The following is an 18,561-nucleotide window of genomic DNA, read 5'->3' on the forward strand; positions in this document are numbered from 1 at the left end:
GACACTTAATCCTTTCGCTGTGCTTGGTTCCTCCTAGCTCAGCTAAACACAATGCACTTTTCTGTGGGATGGGGCAAAGGAATCCAATTTTTATTTTGGGGGTGGTTTTAGAACAGATATACACAGCAGCTTTGTTTCTGATCTCATGTCTGAGCTTCTGACCAAAGGGCTGAGGTAAGCAAAGGTGTAAGTGAAATGGGTTGTTGGAGGGGAGAGGCAGGAAAAGTCTCAGGTATTTGGATGGGTTCTCTCCAAAGAGGACTCAGCCAGTGATCTTCTGCCTCCTGTCACCAGGCTCTAAGTGTTGAATCTTGGGTTTTGAGCAGCCTAGCTCAGTGTCTGAATCGGAAAATGTGTCGTGCCTCTTGGGGGCACCCTCTTGGGTGCCTCTTGGGGAGCTCAAGGGTTGAGGTGCTGGATTCTCTGCTTCTTCCTTTGCTGGGGTGGCCAGGGGGACATCTCCATATGTACGGTAGGCACCGACCATACAGTATGTCTCCCCGTGCCAGGTCACCTGACTCTCTCCAGCCCCTTGATATAAGACATGGTAGTGCCCAGGTGAAGGAGAACTGGAGGCCACATCTGCAAAGAAAATCAGACTCAGTCACACACACAGCTGTCATGTCCTGGGAACCTCCCCTCTTGGAGTTCAGTTTTGGGCTGACACCTCCTAATCTCTTTGGCATCCAAGAAGACATAGCCTTGGCCACTGAGTCCAGAGTCTGCAAAAGCATTCCTAGAAGCAGGTCTACAGCATGTGGCAAACCTGTCCTATCCTGTAGAAAGAACTGCACAAAGGTTGCAGGTGGGTTCCCATCAGTCTCTCCCTTTAATATATTTCTTTTTTTTTTTTTTTGGTTTTTGGGTCACACCTGGCAGTGCTCAGGGGTTATTCCTGGCTCCAGACTCAGAAATTGCTCCTGGCAGGCACAGGGGACCATATGGGGCGCCGGGATTCGAACCGATGACCTCCTGCATGAAAGGCAAACGCCTTACCTCCATGCTATCTCTCCGGCCCCCCTTTAATATATTTCTTTTCCGCTGGTTTATAACGGATGACACACCCCATGGGGTTGAGGGGCTACTCTTGGTTCTGTGCTTAGGGGTCACTAATGTGGTGCTGAGAATCAAACCTGGGCCTCCCCCATGCAAAGCATCTGCTCAAGCCTGTTGAGCTGTCTTTCCAGTTTGAGAAAACTTTTTTTTTGGGAGCAAGGTTTGAGCCACATCAGCTTAAGGTTATTGCTAAAGATATCATGGACCTGGCTTTTACATTTTGGGGAAAATCTAGTACAAATCAGTTAATAAGGCAGGAGTGATAGATAGTGGGGAAGGTATTCTCCTTGCATGTGGTCAACCAAAGTCTTATTCCCAGCATCCCATGCAGTCTCCACAACATCCAGTGCTGCCAGGAGTCATTCCTGAGTACAGCTCCAAGATTAACTCCTGAGCACCACCAGATGTGGCCTAAAGACAAACAGAAAAAAAAAATCAGTAAAGAACCCCTCGTCACAGGCACCTTCACAACCCCCTTCACACTGAATTGAGTCACCCGAGCTTCAGTCCTTTTAGGAAGATTAGAAAATAGTCTAATTCTGAGGCCAGCGATCAGAAGGTTTGAATCAGGATCCTTCCCCACTCCAAGCTCATAGTGACCCCATCTCCTGGGATTCTTATTGCTCAGTCTCCACCTCCTACCCCCACCCATGACCTCAGACTCTTCTTGCCCCTGGGCTCTTCAGTTCTTCCCGTCACATACCACGGCCCTTTTGAGTAACTCAGTGGCTCTGACTGGGCCATGTGTGAGGGGGCTGGTGTTGATGCCTATAGGACAGCATGAAGTCTGGCTCAGGAGGTCTCTCAGCAGCTCTACCTATTCTGTAGTATTTCTCACTTCCTAACCAAAAGACACTTGACTTTTTACTGAGTCCAAATAGGAAAAGAGACTGAATCAAAACATCTAGTAGGTTCAAGGGGAAGGCTATATTTATAAAAATTCAAACCTCCTCAAATACTTACCCAGGGGGATGTGCCCACACGGTTTCTCCTGGGAGCAGGAACATGTTGGCTCCCTGAGGCTACAGGCCAAGGGTGTATACCTGATATCATGGTACATTTGGAGGTGTGGAAGCCATATGAGGTTAGGTTGCTGAATAGAAGGGCCGCTAGTGCAGACACCAGACATTGTCCTACCTGCAGTGGGGCTGTCCCAAGGGACAGAGGACAAGTTAGAGTGAATACACAAGATTCTGTCATTCATTCTCAGTCACCAAACTCATCTCTCCAAGATAAATGAAAGTTTTCTCAAGGACATCAAGCTTGTACATTGGCAGTGCCACAGCAACATAATTCTATAAGGTCACTTCCATCCAGTGGGGTCACACAGTTCTAAGGCATACTGACATCCAGGCTGCTCTCCTCATCCTTGCCCTTGGTGCATTCCTGAGAAATGCATGACTTACATGCTCAGGTTGGTTTGAGATCAACCTAACAGACTAGGGTGGACCGATGACCTAAGTGAACAACTGGAGCAACAGATATGTGTGTGCTAAGTCATGAGGAAAAGCTTCCTGTAGGTGGGCCTGGAGTCTACCTATGGTTCGGAAATGTGGACAGGACAGGGGACTTTCCAGTTGAGAATAAAAACCAAGTCCTTTCCTTATCCTGCTCCAAATGTAGATTCGTCAAATATGACCTTTTTACCCTTTTTTTTTTTTGTGGTTTTTGGATCACACCCGGCAGTGCTCAGGGGTTATTCCTGGCTCCAGGCTCAGAAATTGCTCCTGGCAGGCACGGGGGACCATATGGGGCTCCGGGATTTGAACCGATGACCTCCTGCATGAAAGGCAAACGCCTTACCTCCATGCTATCTCTCCGGCCCCCGACCTTTTTACCCTTTATCAATAAATGAAGCAGCTCAGGGGCTACTTCGGACACTGGTTGGAAGGGACACAACAGGGCTTCTCATGGGGTCTTCAAGGTTTCAAATAACAACAATGTGAGGACAAGTTCTTCATAGTCTCAACTGAAGCTGCGAGATCAAAGGTGCTAAAATTACCTAGCGAATTTTATATGAAACAGGCCTATTTTAACATAAAACTCAAACTACATGAGAAAATGTCATCACACAAAATGCCAACCTATTATACACCTCAGTGACAACCCCACGACCATGAAGGATGGCATGTGGGCTCAACTGGGTGCGAAATATGGTCTATGCCATGAAAGGGGCTACTAGAATAGGGGCTATAATTGTGCCTTAGGCTCACATGAGAAAACATTTGAGGTCTTTTGAAGTTTGTCCACTATCTCATCACAAGATCACCTGACCTTGAGTATATTTGGTTATAGGTCACACCTGACAATGCCCAGGGCTTCTTTCTTGGCCTGAGATCAAGTGATCAGAGATCACTTTTGGTAGTGATTGTTACCAGAATGCAAACTTAAGTTAGCATGTGCTAGGCAAGCACCATACTATCTGTGCTATCATTCCGGCTTGCTAAAGAGGTTGTTGCAGAGAGACTGTGTCTAGGATAGATTTTCTGGGGTCCTGTTCCTGGTTGAAATACATCAGCATCTTCTAAAGTGCTTAGATTAGCACAATATTTACCAAGACTTATGAAGTCAGGCCTAATTGGAGCTGTCTTTAGGGAATGGTAGTAGGCAAAGTGCTAAAGGGAAAGCTCTGGAGGTGGTTTGTCCTGGAAGATGAGCCAGCAGAACAAATAACCTCCAGAGCTCATCTGTCTGGGACCATCCCATTGACTTGATGGATACTCAAAAGGACCAGGCAGGGACTGAAAACACAACAGAGCATAAATTGATTATCAACTTCTGATGGTTTGAGACTCTTCTGGAATTCCACATAACAATTTAAAATTACTCACATACGACCAAAGACAGTACAAGGGTTAAGGCTATAGCCTTGCACGTGGTTGACCTAGGTTTAATGCCCAGCACTGCATGGTGCTGTGCACTGCTGAGACTGACTCCTAAGCATCACTGGCATAGCCCTCTTTTCCCCAACTTGCTGGGTCTAAACGATTATCTTCTATGGGTTGGAGATAAGAGGGCCTCGGCAGATAGTACAGCAATCAAACTGTTTGCCTTGCACATGGGTGACCAACATTCAATCCCTGATACCTCCATATTGTTCTCTGAGTCTGGTGGGAATAAGCCCAGAGCACCAGCAGTGTGATCCCCCAAATAAAATTCCCTACAACATTCACAAACTCAAAAATCAACTAAAAGAGGCTTCATCCCAGGTATAGCAGTTTGGGTGTATAAATGTGAATTTCTCATGATTCAATTTCGTGCTATCATTTGGGGAGATACATAAAAAAAGCTTAATTGCTAGAAAACCATGACCACAAAACCAAACATTTTTTTTATTGTTCATGACTTATGAGAAAAACTAGAGCCCGCTACACTCTGCAGTGCTATTTAGTGGCATCTAACCTTTCCCAGCCAGAGCCCTCCAGGGAGTCTGCTGACAGGTACACTGTTGCCTTGCCAGAGCAAGAGTAACAAAGTCACTGCGAGTTACACTGAAGAGGGCTGAACAATAGTTCGCTGGGGCAAAGGCTCGCTTACAGAGGAGGACAGTCCTGGCAGGCTCCTTCGCCGGCGAGCTGCCAGCTCAATCTTCTGAACCAGACTGACATCCCAAGGGTGGGTCACAAAACTGACAACAGTGCCTGGTATCTCACTCCCCACCCGTCCTACCCGGCCTGCTCTGTGGATATAATCTTGCAGTGTGAGAGGGAAATCATAATTGACAACAAGATCCACCCGGGTGCTGTCCAGGCCCCGAGAAGCTATGTCTGTGCAGAGCAGAATATTCTGGGAACCCTTTTGGAAGCCCTGGAAGATCCCTGCCCGCATGGAAGCTGGCATCTGTCCTTGTAGCCGAAGGTGCTGGATTTTGTGGTCATCCAGAATATACCCTAGCCAGTTGACGGTGCTAGAGCTGTTACAGAATACCAGCACGGATCCTGAAGGACCTTTGTCACGCTGCTTGAGCAGCTGTACCAATTCAGTGACCTTTTCAACTCCCTTCAGTCGCATGAACGTCTGTCTGACATGAGGCATGATACAGTGGAGCTTGGAGCTGGTGATGGTGGTCAGTGAGTCTGGGCTGGCAACTTTATTCAGCAGCTGGCTCACTCCTTCAGGAAAGGTTGCACCCACCAGCACTAACTGGGCTTTGGGATTGAAAGCGTCTTCCAAGTCAGCGGTGCTTTCTGCTATATGGCTCTTTCCCAGAATGAATTCGACCAGTTCCAGGAAGCTTTCATCCAACAGCGTGTCTGCCTCATCCAACACCAAAAAAGAGAGCTGATCCAGGCTCAGCAGCTGCCACTTCAGGGCCTTCCACAGCGCTCCGGGAGTGGCCACGAGCACGTCGGTGGGAAGCCTTCTAGACAGCTGCAGCATGATCCGGCTCAGGCCGTGACCTCCCCCGAGCTCCCGCACTTGCAGGCCCAGGGAGCTGCCCAACGGCTGCCCAACAGCCCGAACTTGTTGGGCTAATTCTCGGGAAGGCACCAGGACCAGGCCTCGGGGAGCTGGGACTCTACCTGCATCTAGATTGGGCCGCCCCAAGAGCCGCTGCAGCAAAGGGAGGAAGTAGCTGAGCGTTTTGCCACTGCCCGTTTCTGCGGCGCACAGGACGTGGCGCCCCCGGAGCAGCGGGGGGATGGTGCTCGCCTGCACCGTGGTGGGCCTGACAACGTCGGGGGCGGCCTGCTGCAGCGCGGCCAGAAGCCGGGGCTCCAGCCCCAGGTCGGCGAACGTGTCTCGGGCGGCTGCGAGTTTCCTCAGCGCGGGGGCCTCGTGCTGCGCGCGCTCGATGGAGAAGTAGTCGCGACGCGCGCGCCGGCTCTTCCAACCGCGCGAGGCGAGGGGCGCGCTCTCCCAACGGCTCAGAGTGAGGCGAGCCGGCTGGTTCAGTTCAGGCCGCCGCGCCGACAGCAGCAACGGGCCGGGCCGGACCAGCGCCGGCTGCGGAGAGCTCTGCCGTCGGCGCTGCCGGAGCTCCTGACGCCTCTGGAGAGCCCGCGGGACGCGCACCACCGGCAAGGGCTGATCGGGATCCCCGCTTCTCACCAGTTCCCGTCGTGGAGCCGGAAGCCGTCGAATCGAGAGCCAGCAGAGACGCGCGGGCCCGACGACAGCCATGTTGTTGCCCCTCTGCCGGGGAGCGGCGCGGGGAAGTGACGTCACGGGCGCGACGGGACTCGGCGGACGGCGGCCGCCGAGGTCCAAATCGGTGCGTGCGTGTGGACTTGGTGTGCTTTGAGGAAGGAGGGAAGTACTGGAGATCCTGTTCAGTTGTCACGCACGGGGTGTGTAGGTGCGTACGGGGAGATTGGCAGTTCTAGACCCCGGGGAAGGGCGCTTGATGCCGGCAGGCTTTCTGGAGCCTTGCGATCCTCGGCGGTGGCGCTCGGCCTTACCCACCCAGCTGGGCCGGAGGGCGTCTGGCAAGTGGGAGGCGAGGTGCCTTGGACGCTTTTTTCCTCCCCAGCCCTGGCTCGTCCGGCCTGGGTCACCCTTTGCTCTTCACACTTTGCTCTTTTTGGGGTGGGGAATCACACCCAGCAGCGCTCAAGGGTTCCTCCTGGCTCTAGGCTCAGAAATTGCTCCTGGCAGGCTCAGGGGACCACATGGGATGCCGGGATTCGAACCACCGTCCTTCTGCATACAAGGCAAATAAATGCCTTACCTCCATGCTATTTCTCCGGCCCAACTTTGCTTTCTCTCTTTTCAGCCACGACTCACTGCCTGCTCTGTCACCCCATCGCCTTCTCAACCCTCATCCCTTTTCTTAGACCCCTTGCCCCCTCCAGTTTGTCTCCCATAAACCTAACTTCAGATACTATTAAGGTCGAAAAAAAAAGTTCTTCGGTGTTTATACTTCTTTATCTCCCCCCCCTCCCCCCGGTTTTTGTCTATGCTCAGTGGAGATTCCTGGCTCTCCACTCCAGGGATTGCTCCTAGCAGAGCTTTAAGGAACTACTTGGGGTGTCGGGGATCGAACCCTGGTGGGTGGTTGCAAGGCAAGAACATTACCTGTTGTACTATCAACAGCCTCTGGTTGTACTTCTTAACAGAGTTCGAGAGTAGGCATCAAGTGGCTTCTTGTTCCCAGTGTCCGAGTGAGGAGATAAGCAGGTAATGGTTTGGGAGTGTCTTAACATTCTTGACCTAAGGGTTTCAAGGTTATGGGGTCAGAGAGATAGTCTTAAATACAGTCAACCCAGATTTGATTCAGGGCTTTCCTTAAGGTTTCCTGGGCCCTGCCAGGAGCGATTCCTCAGTGCAGAGCTAAGAGTAATCCCTAAACTTCACTGGGTGTGTTTAAACAAAGTATTTTAAATTGCATCAGATTCATCAAAAGGCCCAGAGACTGCAGTGGGCAGGGCCCTTCCTTGCCTTTCACATGGCTCAGCAGTGGTCCTCAGAGTACAGAATTAGGAGTAACTCCAGGGCATCAGAGAGTTGGCCCCCAAAAAGAAAACATAATAAATAAGTAAATAAGATAGGAGTAACTCCAGGGCATCAGAGAGTTGGCCCCCAAAAAGAAAACATAATAAATAAGTAAATAAGATAGATATACCTTTTATTTTTTTTATTAATTTTTGTTTTATTGGGCCATACTCGGCAGTACTCAGGAATTATTCCTAGCTCTGCACTCAGAAATTGCCCCCTGGCAGGCTCGGGGGACCATATGAGATCCCCAAAATTGAACCTGAGTCTGTTCTGGGTGGGCCAAGTGGAAGGCAACGCCCTACCCCAGGGGTAGTGAACAAGTTCCACACAAAGAGCCAAAATTTTAAACTGTGAGAGTCAGTGAGCCACACCACGCAGTGACCTGCCAAAACAAACACTCACAAAAGCACATAATTTTAACAATAATACAATAAACACATATTGCTTTTTGCCATTTTGAATGAGGGTAAAAATCCCGTTCACCACCCCTGCTCTGCTATTTCTCCAGTCCCAAATAAGCCTTTTTTTTTTTAGTTTTGGGTCACACCCGGCGGTGCTCAGGGGTTACTCCTGGCTGTCTGCTCAGAAATAGCTCCTGGCAGGCATGGGGGACCATATGGGACACCGGGATGGGATTCGAACCAACCACCCTTGGTCCTGGACCGGCTGCTTGCAAGGCAAACATCGCTGTGCTATCTCTCTGGGCCCACCAAATAAGCCTTTTAAAAGAATGGCAGCCACACCCTTCAGTGCTAGGGTTGGGGTGGGGCTGAGTGGGGGCAGGACTGAACTCAGGGCCTCTCAAGGCTAAAATCATACTCAACCACTTGAGTTTATCTTCCCAATGCAAAAGAAATATTTTTAAATATTTCAAATACCATTTTGATATGCATGCTGACTTTCTGGAGGAGTAATGAGTAAGTAAATGAAGTACTTGTTTTGGTGTGTGGGCACACTGGTGGTAGTTAGGGGTTCCTCCTGACCCTGTACTGAGAACTTTCTCCTGGCAGGTTTGGGAGACTGTAAGATGATGGGGATTGAACCCAGGTTGGCTGTGTGCAAGGCAAACTTCCTACCCTCTGTACTTGGCTCCAGCCCCCAGCTGAAAGCTTTTTTAATTTTTTTTTTTTTTTTTTTTTTGGTTTTTGGGCCACACCCTGTGACGCTCAGGGGTTACTCCTGGCTATGCACTCAGAAGTTGCTCCTGGCTTCTTGGGGGACCATATGGGACGCCGGGGGATCGAACCGCGGTCCGTCCTAGGCTAGCGCAGGCAAGGCAGGCACCTTACCTCCAGCGCCACCGCCCGGCCCCGCTTTTTTAATATTTTGGAGAGGTTCTACTGGTTCATAGTGGGTGGATCTCAGGGTGTGGTCACATAGTGCATAGCATAAGGCAGCCCCTCAAAAAAAAAAATCAAAATGTGCATCCTAAACAGTAGTGATGGCTGGGAGAGAGGATGAGGACTACGGAGAGGCTGAGGTTACTAGATGTACATTTACTTAAGACACATTTGCCAAATACCTGAGTAGGTCTGCACATCCTGAGCATTCTTTAGTGACCTGGGAATCAGGAATGGTGGGGACCCCTGGATGTCAGAAAGGGGAGGATGTAGTGTTTGATGACAGGCAGAGGAGAAAGATTCAGGAGAACAAACTTGACTCTGTTATTTTTATAAATGCATCATTCAGAAAAACATTGAGAGTTCGGGAGCTACTGACCTGAGGCAGCTAAGCTGGCACCCTTAGGGGTCCCATGGATATGTCCTAAACTTGAGATAAGGATTTGTTATAGCCATTGATTGCTATTCAGCTTGTGAGGACTAAAATTTTTGTCACTGAGAAGTTGTTTAAAAAATTTTTTGTCAGGGCCTGAGAGATAGCATGGAGGCAAAGTGTTTGCCTTGCATGCAGAAGGACGGTGGATCGAATCCCGGCATCCCATATGGTCCCACGAGCCTGCCAGGAGCAATTTCTTTTTTTTTTTTTTTGGCTTTTGGTTTTTGGGCCACACCTGGCAGTGCTCAGGGGTTATTCCTGGCTGTCTGCTCAGAAATAGCTCCTGGCAGGCACGGGGGACCATATGGGACACTGGGATTTGAACCAACCACCTTTGGTCCTGGATCGGCTACTTGCAAGGCAAAACGGTGCTGTGCTATCTCTCCGGGCCCAGGAGCGATTTCTAAGCAGAATCAGAAGTAACCCCTGAGTGCTGCCGGGTGTGACCCAAAAACTCAAAAAAATTTTTTGTTTTGTTTTGTTTTGGGGCCAGAGTGGTGGCACAAGCGGTAGGGCTTTTGCCTTGCATGCGCTAACCTAGGACAGACCACAGTTTGATCCTCCAGCATCCCATATGGTCCCCCAAGCTAGGGTGATTTCTGAGCACATAGCCAGGAGTAACCCCTGAGCATCACCAGGTGTGGCCCAAAGACCAAAAAAAATTTTTTGTTTTGAGGGGCCAGAGCTATAGAACCTGTGGTAAGATATTTGCCTTGCATGCTACCAAAACAGGATGGACCCCTGTTCTAATCCCGGCATCTTATATGGTTCTCAAGCCTTCCAGGAGTAACCCCTGAGCACCGCCGGGTGTGACCCCCCAAATTTTTTTGTTTTGGGGGCCATGCCTGGTGGCTCTGTACTCAGGAATCAATCCTGGATGACTTGAGGGACCATATGGGATGTCAGGGATCAAATCCTCATTGGCCTGTGCAGGGCAAAACCCTACTCCCCCTCTGTGCTATTGCTATCTGGTCACTTAAAAAAACTTTTTATGTGGGCCCGGAGATATAGCACAGTGGCGTTTGCCTTGCAAGCAGCCGATCCAGGACCAAAGGTGGTTGGTTCGAATCCCGGTGTCCCATATGGTCCCCCTTGCCTGCCAGGAGCTATTTCTGAGCAGACAGCCAGGAGTAACCCCTGAGCACCGCCGGGTGTGGCCCAAAACCAAAACCAAACAAAACCTTTTTTTGTTTGGTTTTGTTTTGGGGTCACACCCGACAGTGCACAGGGTTTACTCCTGGCTCTGCGCTCAGAAATCGCTCCTGGCAGGAACTGGGGACCTTATGGGATGCCCGGGATCAAGCTGACTGCATTCAACGCCAACTCATTACCACTATGCATCACTCCAGCCCCACCATCCTTCCTTTTTTTTTTATTGCCACACCTGGCGATACTTAGCGGTTACTCTTAATTTTGAACTCAGGAATCACTCCTTGTGGTGCAGGGGCAGGGGATCATATAGGACGCTGGGTATTGAACAAAGTCTGACCATGTGTTAGGCAAGCACCTTAATGACTTTACTATCTCTATGTATTTTATTAATATACGTGTGCCTCTATCTTTCAGCTACAAAGAATTGCTTTGTACCAACCCTGTGTTTGTCCATTAAAGGAATGATTATTATGTAGCTATGTATTTGCTTTTGGAGTTTTTCAAATATCTGAAACAAGTGACTGGACAGTGACTTCTTTTTTTTTTTTTTTTTTTTTTTGACAGTGACTTCTTTCTTTGTGTCTGGGCTCTTTGAAAACTTCAGGATGTCACAGCAATTAGAGCTGGTCTGAACCTGTCTTTGCTCTTGCCCCTAATTTGTGCTCGTCCTTTCAGCAGACACTTCGTCAGTTCTCTCCAGCTTGCTCACAGCAAACACTGAGACACCCCGAGAATACTGAGACGTGTATTGTGCTTTAGAATTAAGAAAGGTTTACTGGCTATTGGAAAAATTGCAAGCACCTGGGAGAGGGGTTCTCAATCAAAATAGGGGTGCTGTCTCTGGCGATCTCTGCTACTATCAAGGGTGTGTGAGCCCCACAGCCAGGGAGGGTGACCTCTGCTAAGCTTGTTTGTGAGCATCTCAGCACCTCCTTGTGTGCTCAGCTAAAGGTGCTCATCCAGCTAAAAGCGTGTGGTTAGTGGGCTGCAAGCATCACCACTAAAGGAATGCAGACGTGGATGATGTGGGATCCCTGCTGAGCTCCCCCCAGCCCAGCATGTGTGTAGCTCTAGGTGTGGTGTTATATGCCTATTTTATCCCCCCAAAGCTGGAATACTTATTAATTCAGTATTAATCCTGGTCAAACCCAGAACTTTGTATGAGCAAACATACTCTTTGCCACTAAGTCACATCCCCTAGAACCTGCGGAAAAAATTTCAGGCCACAGAGATAGTATGACAAATATGCTTGTCTTGAATGGAGATAACCTGGGTTTGATCCCTGGCAATTTAGATGGTCCCCTGAGTCCACTAGGGAATGATCCCTGAATGTAGAGCCAAGAATAAGCCCTGAGCACCACAAGTTGTACTCTAAAACAAAACAACAACAAAAAATAAAAGCAACAACAAACAAAATCAACCAACCCACCCCAAAACTAGAATTCTTTTTTTTTTTTTTTTTTTGGGTCACACCCGGCGGTGCTCAGGGGTTATTCCTGGCTGTCTGCTCAGAAATAGCTCCTGGCAGGCACGGGGGACCATTTGGGACACCGGAATTCGAACCAACCGCCTTTGGTCCTGTATCGGCTGCTTGCAAGGCAAATGCCGCTGTGCTATCTCCAAAACTAGAATTCTAATGCAACTTACAGTAAGCATTTTTCACCTTTCCAAAGGGGCACAGTGGGCAGTATATGCGTGAGGAAGCTTGCACTGCTAAAGCCTGAACTCAGCTTGCTTTGGCATGTGTTCTATTGTGTGAGTTTTATCTCTCAGTCCATCTTAAGCATTTCCATCTCCCCATCTCCCCACCCTCTGCATTTTTATTTTTGTTTTTGGACCACAACCACTGGTAGCTCAAGGATTACTCCAGACTCTTCACTTAGAAATTGCCCCTGGGGGGCTGGAGAGATAGCATGGATTTAAGGTGTTTGTCTTTCATACAGAAGGTCATTGGTTCAAATCCTGGCATCCCATATGGTCCCCCGTGCCTGCCAGGAGTGATTTCTGAGCATGGAGCCAGGAGTAATCCCTGAACACTGCTGGGTGTGACCCAAAAACAAAAAAAAAGAAAGAAAGAAATTGCCCCTGGCAGGCTCTGGAGACCATATGGGATGTCGGGATCAAATCAGTGTTGATCATATGCAAGGGTCCTACCCACTACTTTCCCTCTGGCTCTCAAATCTGCTTTTTTATCCCCTAATCCAGAGGTTTCTGAACTGATTTGATCTATCAGTGCCTTGACAGGAAACAAACCACTCCCTGCTCTCCTGAAAATCTACCTCCTTTAAGCTTACAAAGTGTATTGTGCCCTCCCCCTCCCCCTTACATCTGAAAGTTGTCTTGCCCCACAGCGCCCCCAGAGGGAGAATGTCACCCACTTTGGGAAATACTGCTCTAGCTCTACCAAATGTCCAAAATACTTTGAACAAATTTATCTATTTATTTGTAGTGTATCACCCCATGTTTCCCACAAGTATGAAAACATGCTTGAAGCATGAAAAGCATGCCAGCGGAGCAGGACAGTTTTGTTGGTCTTTTTTACCGTCTAATGTTGCCAAAGAAACTAGACATTAGCATAGATTAGAGCCTTTGTGTGCATGGGGTGAATGTATGAGCTTATGTTTTGTTTTTGTTTTTGTTTTCATTATTTACTTTTTGGTTTTGGGTTCAGACTCAATGGTACTCAGAGCTTATTTCTGGCTCTGTTCTCATTCCTAGTGTGCTCAGGGGACCATAGGAATTGAACCTGGGTGGACTATGTTGCAAGGCAAATGCCTTAACTCCTGCTCCTGTTTCAGTCCCTGGCCCTATGTTCTTTGTGATTAGGAGAAAGTCCACAAGTTGTGTTAACCTGTGTAAGGGAAGCCGGTGCCAGGGAACAGTGAGTGGGGCGAAGGGAAAGGGTCTTCATTGGAATTGCTCAATCTGCTGTCCTGCCCTCAGGTTGCCACGAGGAGGCATGATTGTGAACGGTCTCTCCCTGTGCTACAGCAACAAACTCATCTTGGCCCCCATGGTTCGGGTCGGGACTCTGCCGATGAGGCTGCTGGCCCTGGACTATGGCGCAGACATCGTATATTGTGAGGTAAGGGCTCCCCATATTCCTGGATACTGTCCTGTCTCTTGTCTAGGGCAGAGGTTGGGGGATTGATCAGGAATTAAGGTGCAGAATGGGCACTCACTTCTCAAGTACTCAGTGAGGGTAGGCAAAAGAGAACGTGCACAAGCCTTATTGGGACCCTGTGGCTAAGAGCTCGTAGGGTCCCAATCCAGGTGGACTCAGGCATCAGCTCATGCTTCTGTGCATGAATGATTGGACTCAGGTTAGGAAGAGGAAGAGTAGGACCATGTTTAGCCCTGGCAAGATGGATGAGGTGGACTGGGGGCCATGTGGTCTGTAGACAGGCTACTGGCTGGCAGTTCTGAAGAACTGGATTTTTCTGTAGATCTGGTTTATTCTTTTAAGAGTATTAGTGGATGTTTTTATTTTACTTATTTTGGGTTTGGGCAAACCCGGTGCTAATCTGTGCTTACTCCTGGCTCTGCACTCAAGGATCACTCTTGGTGGGCTTGGGGTTCTATATGGTGTTCTGGGGAATTGAAGCTAGGTTGGCTACCTGTAAGGCCTTCTCATGGATGCTGGAAATCTCCAGGATTATATCCAGCAATGCTTGGGTGTCCCTGTGGTGCCAGGTGTCAAACCTGGGACCCTGTGTATGCCAACTATGTGCTCCAGCCAGTTGAGCTATCTCCATTCCAGGCTAGTAAACGAGTGAGCCCTGCTTCCTTCATGTAGGGAAACAAGGAGATGATGAAAGCGAGGAGAGCCAGAGAGGTTTTCCTGAGAGACTTGTTTTACAAGAAGCAAGTGTGGCAGGATGGGGGAGGGACTGGAGGAAGGACAGTGCAGGGGTTTAGTCCTTTTCCTATAGGAAGGACCCTGGGAGGGCAGGCTGGCAGCCAGCGGCTACAGCAGCATGAGCTTGCAGAAATCTGTGAAGGAGCATCTTTTTCCCTGTGCTTTATGACTATCTGCTTCAGTTATTTGCCTGCATTGCTGACCCTGCATGTTCCTGCCCCTGATCTTGTGTTGGGCCATCCTTGTCTCCATCCTGGCCATTCTGTATGTTACTTCTGTGATATCAGATGAGGGATGAGGGCTTTATGCTTTTGGAACCCCTAGCCTTCCTGGGCATAGACCTTTTCTGGGGGTTGTTAAGGTTGAGGGGGAAGTGGGAGTACTTCTGGGAACATATTTAATGCTCTTGGGCTTCCATTTTTTATGGAGGCAGCATTTTTTCTGGAAAAAAAATTTTGGGGGGGTCACATCTGGTAGTACTCAGGGATAACTTCTGGATCTGAACTCAGGAATTACTCCTGGGAGCCATATGGGTTGCCAGGAATTGAACTGGGCGCAGGCAAGAGCCCTATCTGTTGTGCCATTGCTCTGGCCCCCAGGGAAATAAAACGTTTTTTGGGGGAAGGTCATACCTAGTAGCGCTCAGGGGTAACTCCTGGCTTTGCATTTCTCTCAGAAACTACTCCTGGTAAGCTCAGAGGACCAAATAGGATGCTGGGGATTGAATCTAGGTCGGTTGTGTGCAAGGCAAACGCCCTACCTGCTGTGCTATGTCTTCAGCCTCAGGAAAGGAAGAATCTTTTTTTTTTTTTTAAGAATCTTTTTAAAAGTGTACTTGTATATCCTTTGGAGTTATGTAGGGTGACTCAGACAAAAAGACAGTAAGCGATTGCGCTACAATGCAGAGCCCATTCTAGATATTAACCATTGGGTTTGTAGCCCCGGCAGAGGGCAGAGGCTGACAGGCCTGTAATTAGGCCACTGGAGTCCTAGCCTAATGTAATATGGTACCATTTGCCCCTGGTGGATGCTGACTTGACCTGCAGGTGGCACCAACACTCTGCCTAGCCCAGGATGGCCTCAACTGGGTTCCTTTGACAAGGTCCATCTGTAGTGTACTCAAGTCACCCCACCCACCTCGCTAGATTGAATATAGTATGCTGAATATGCCAGACGTGTGGGCACCTTGGAAGTTCTGCAGAGCCTTCTGCCATTTGCAGTGTAAAAAGAACAAAGTAGCTTGGATAAAGTCAAGGAAACTAGAGTCAGATTACCAACCTGTTGAACCCATTTGTGAATGGAGTTTCCCAGGAGTCCTCAGGGGTCATGCTGCTCATCTGTCTATAAAGCAGTGGTGGTTTGTTTGTTTTTTTATTTTAAAGCTGTGGAGGGAACCAAAGCCATAGCACAATGGATATGGATAAGGCACTTGCCTTGCACATGGCTGACCCATGTTCTATTCTGGACCTCCCATATGGGCTCCTGAGCCAGTCAAGAGTGATCTCTGTGCATAGAGTCAGGAGTAACCCCTGAACACTGTGATGGTTTCTAAAATCCATCCTTCCCCCCTCAAAAAAAAACCAAATCAAAACAAAAACAAAAACAAAAGAAACAGGTCACATAAGGTTGGAGAGATAGAATAGGGATAAAGGTACTTTCCATAAGCCCAAATCAATGTTAAGTGTGGCCCAACACAAACCAAACCAAAACCAGTTAAAAATATAAAAACACATAAAGTGCAATATGCTATCTTAATTATTTTGAAGTGTTTATTGTGTTAATCTTTACTCAGTGTTAGAAAGAAGATCTCCAGAATGTTTGTCCTGTAAGGCTGTGGACTCTGCTTGTTTACAAGCATGTCATGCTCTCTGAGTCTGTGTGTTTGACTCCTATCACTCCTGTCATGCGTGTAGGTACATGAGACATGACCTTTCCATAATGGCCTTATTCCATTTAGCAAAATGGCCTCAGGGGTCATCCAGTTGCAGTGAGTGTCACAGGATGGGTGAATAATAGCCCGTTTGATGTACAAGCTACATTTTGTGTGTTACTCACCAGTCAGTGAGTGTTTGGGTTGTTGGTTACTGTGAACAGTGCTACTATAAATATCGTTGTACAAATACCTCTTTGAAACCCCATTTTCTTTCTTTCTTTTTTTAAACTTGGTTTCTGGGCTTTACTTGACTGAGCTCCTGGCTTACTCCAGACTCTGTTCTGGGATCACTGCTTGTGCTGCTGGGGGACTATATGTGGTGCGGAGGCCATGAGACTAACACACCTTACCTGCTATACTCTCTCTTTCTGGCTTCCCAACTCATCATTTTTGTGTCTTCATTATAGAAATTCTATATAATATAATCATATATATTATATAAATATAATACTATATAAATATATATTATATAATTATATGTCCTATATAATTATAATTATATATATTCTATATATATGATTCTATTCTAATCACTTGTTCTGGACCAAAGAGATGGTACAGAAGTTAAACTGCTTGCCTTATACCTGGCTGACCCTATTCAGTCCTGCTTGTGGTCCCCCAGGCACCACCAGGAGTGATCCCTGAGAACTATTGGGTATATCTAGAAAAACTAAAGAAAGAAAGAAAAGGCTCTGGTGCCTTCCTGGCTACACTTGGAACTTGACAGAGCTCCTGGGAGGTTGGGCTGGTACTGAACATATGGGCTGAGTCTCCTTTTATCTTCTGGGCCCTAAAAGTCCCTGACGTGAGTTCTGGGTCTGGTTCTCTCTCTGTCTTACTCATTAGCCAAAATGCTTCTAAACAAAGCAGAGTGGTCTTGTCTCCCTCCCAGTGGAAGAGCCTCTCTTCTGCAAGAGACATGCGCTTCCCCTTCATTTTTTATGAAGCCCTTTTGGAAAAAGCCCCAGTTTTCTTTCCTAAGTCTGTTTGATGATCTCTAAAGCAGAATTGTCAGGCCTGTCAGGTCCCAGTGTGAGCCATGTTATACAGTGGCCTATGCTGCTTTCAGTCGCTCACAAAGCCTCCTCATTCTACTATTCATAGGACCTGCCTGGTCCATGAATGTTTTCTGAGAGCACCTCTGCCTGCTCTTTGCCTTGATGAGGTCTGGAGGAAGGTTTGGGGGCCATGGACTAGAGCTGAAACTAATAAGTAAAGGAGCTGTGCAGGAGTTCACATTTTGTGCTGTTCTCTCTGATTCCCTTACTCAAAAATCTCCTGGGTCCTAGAAAAAGCATTTAAACAAGGATCCCTTTCAAAGCGGAGAGGGACGTTGCTTGCCAAGCTGACACATGGGTGTGATGCATGGCCTGGCGGAAATGTATGGCACCACATTTCCCCAAAGCCATGGTTTGGCATTGGCATTGGAGTTTCAGGCCATTTGGTCGCCATCACAGTCTCTCATCCTGAGGGCTCTGGGACTCACTTGTCCTGACTGATTTCTTGGCAGGAGCTGATTGACCTCAAGATGCTTCAGTGCAAGAGAGTTGTGAATGGTGAGTGAAACTCTGGGCCCAGGGTGGTGTATGCATGCGTGTATACGGTCCCTGCCAGTATGTCCCTTATTCTCTAAGAGACCAGGGCCAAGAAACATGTTGGAAGCAAGCAAAGCTTTCTACCTGCATCTTGCTGGCTTAGAAATCTAAGAAAACACTAGGAGGACAGCCAGAAACCCTGACTCCAGGATGGGTCTGCTCTGCACTGAGCTCAGCTCATGAAGCTGTGTGACCCTGGGCAAACCACATTACTCTCAAGTAAAAATATTTATCCTTTCTTTCTAAATCATAGAGAAGAAGCGTGGGTCAAACAAGATAAGGTAAATATATAAGTGTTTTGCAAATAGAAGTGGACATATGAATCATGGTTTAGTGTATAACTTATTGAAGAAGCTGATTCAGCTTTGGTTAGAATTGTACTATTGGAGGTGTTTGTAATACAAAAAAGGTGGTGAAGTCCTAGTAGAAGTTCACTAGAGGGGCCGAGTGATAGTATAGTGATAGGGCATTTGCCTTGCACATGTGTGACCTGGTGGGATGGACCCGGCTTTGATCCCCGGAATCCCATATGGTCCCCCCGAGCCTGCTAGGAGCAATTTTTGAGTGTAGAACCAGGAGTAACCCCTGAGTGTTGCCAGGTTTGGCTCAAAAAAAAAAAAAAAAAAAAAAAGAAAAAAGAAAAGAAAAAGGGAAAAGGGAAAAAATAAGTCCACTAGAACCCATCAGTTATATATATATATGTTTTCTTTGTGTTATTAACATTTTTTTTTTTTTTTTGGTTTTTGGGCCAC

The 18,561-nt window shown here is 47.9% G+C and overlaps 3 protein-coding genes across 3 annotated transcripts in view; 1 reads left to right on the forward strand and 2 right to left on the reverse strand.

Moving 5' to 3' along the window:
• Positions 1 to 159: 159 nt before the first annotated feature.
• Positions 160 to 2,339, reverse strand: LOC126027444 (DPEP2 neighbor protein-like). Its single transcript, XM_049786463.1, has 2 exons — positions 2,020 to 2,339; positions 160 to 582 (listed from the first exon to the last, which is right to left on the reverse strand). The coding sequence occupies exons 1-2, from the start codon at positions 2,258 to 2,260 to the stop codon at positions 263 to 265; spliced, it is 561 nt and encodes a 186-aa protein (XP_049642420.1). The 5' UTR covers positions 2,261 to 2,339; the 3' UTR covers positions 160 to 262.
• DDX28 (DEAD-box helicase 28) lies at positions 2,100 to 6,207 on the reverse strand. Its single transcript, XM_049786396.1, has 2 exons — positions 4,459 to 6,207; positions 2,100 to 2,204 (listed from the first exon to the last, which is right to left on the reverse strand). Exon 1 carries the CDS (start codon positions 6,178 to 6,180, stop codon positions 4,543 to 4,545), a length of 1,638 nt encoding a protein of 545 aa, XP_049642353.1. The 5' UTR covers positions 6,181 to 6,207; the 3' UTR covers positions 2,100 to 2,204; positions 4,459 to 4,542.
• A 61-nt stretch (positions 6,208 to 6,268) lies between these two features.
• Positions 6,269 to 18,561, forward strand: part of DUS2 (dihydrouridine synthase 2) — a 39,856-nt gene continuing 27,563 nt past the window's right edge. Inside the window, exons 1-3 of the mRNA XM_049786492.1 lie at positions 6,269 to 6,355; positions 13,366 to 13,507; positions 17,725 to 17,770. Coding sequence (XP_049642449.1) covers positions 13,382 to 13,507; positions 17,725 to 17,770 — 172 coding nt within the window. The 5' untranslated portion in view covers positions 6,269 to 6,355; positions 13,366 to 13,381. The remainder of the gene's footprint in view (positions 6,356 to 13,365; positions 13,508 to 17,724; positions 17,771 to 18,561) is intronic.

This window comes from Suncus etruscus, chromosome 14, assembly GCF_024139225.1.
Source record: "Suncus etruscus isolate mSunEtr1 chromosome 14, mSunEtr1.pri.cur, whole genome shotgun sequence".
NCBI classification, from domain to species: Eukaryota; Metazoa; Chordata; class Mammalia; order Eulipotyphla; family Soricidae; genus Suncus; species Suncus etruscus.

Excerpts from the sequence above, each read along its gene's own strand:
- LOC126027444 (XM_049786463.1), bottom strand. The coding sequence starts at position 2,260 with ATGAATGACAGAATCTTGTGTATTCACTCTAACTTGTCCTCTGTCCCT. Across the intron at positions 583-2,019 it reads GTGTGGGCACATCCCCCTGG|ATGTGGCCTCCAGTTCTCCT; the intron begins GTAAGTATTTGA and ends TTTTCTTTGCAG.
- DDX28 (XM_049786396.1), bottom strand. The coding sequence starts at position 6,180 with ATGGCTGTCGTCGGGCCCGCGCGTCTCTGCTGGCTCTCGATTCGACGG.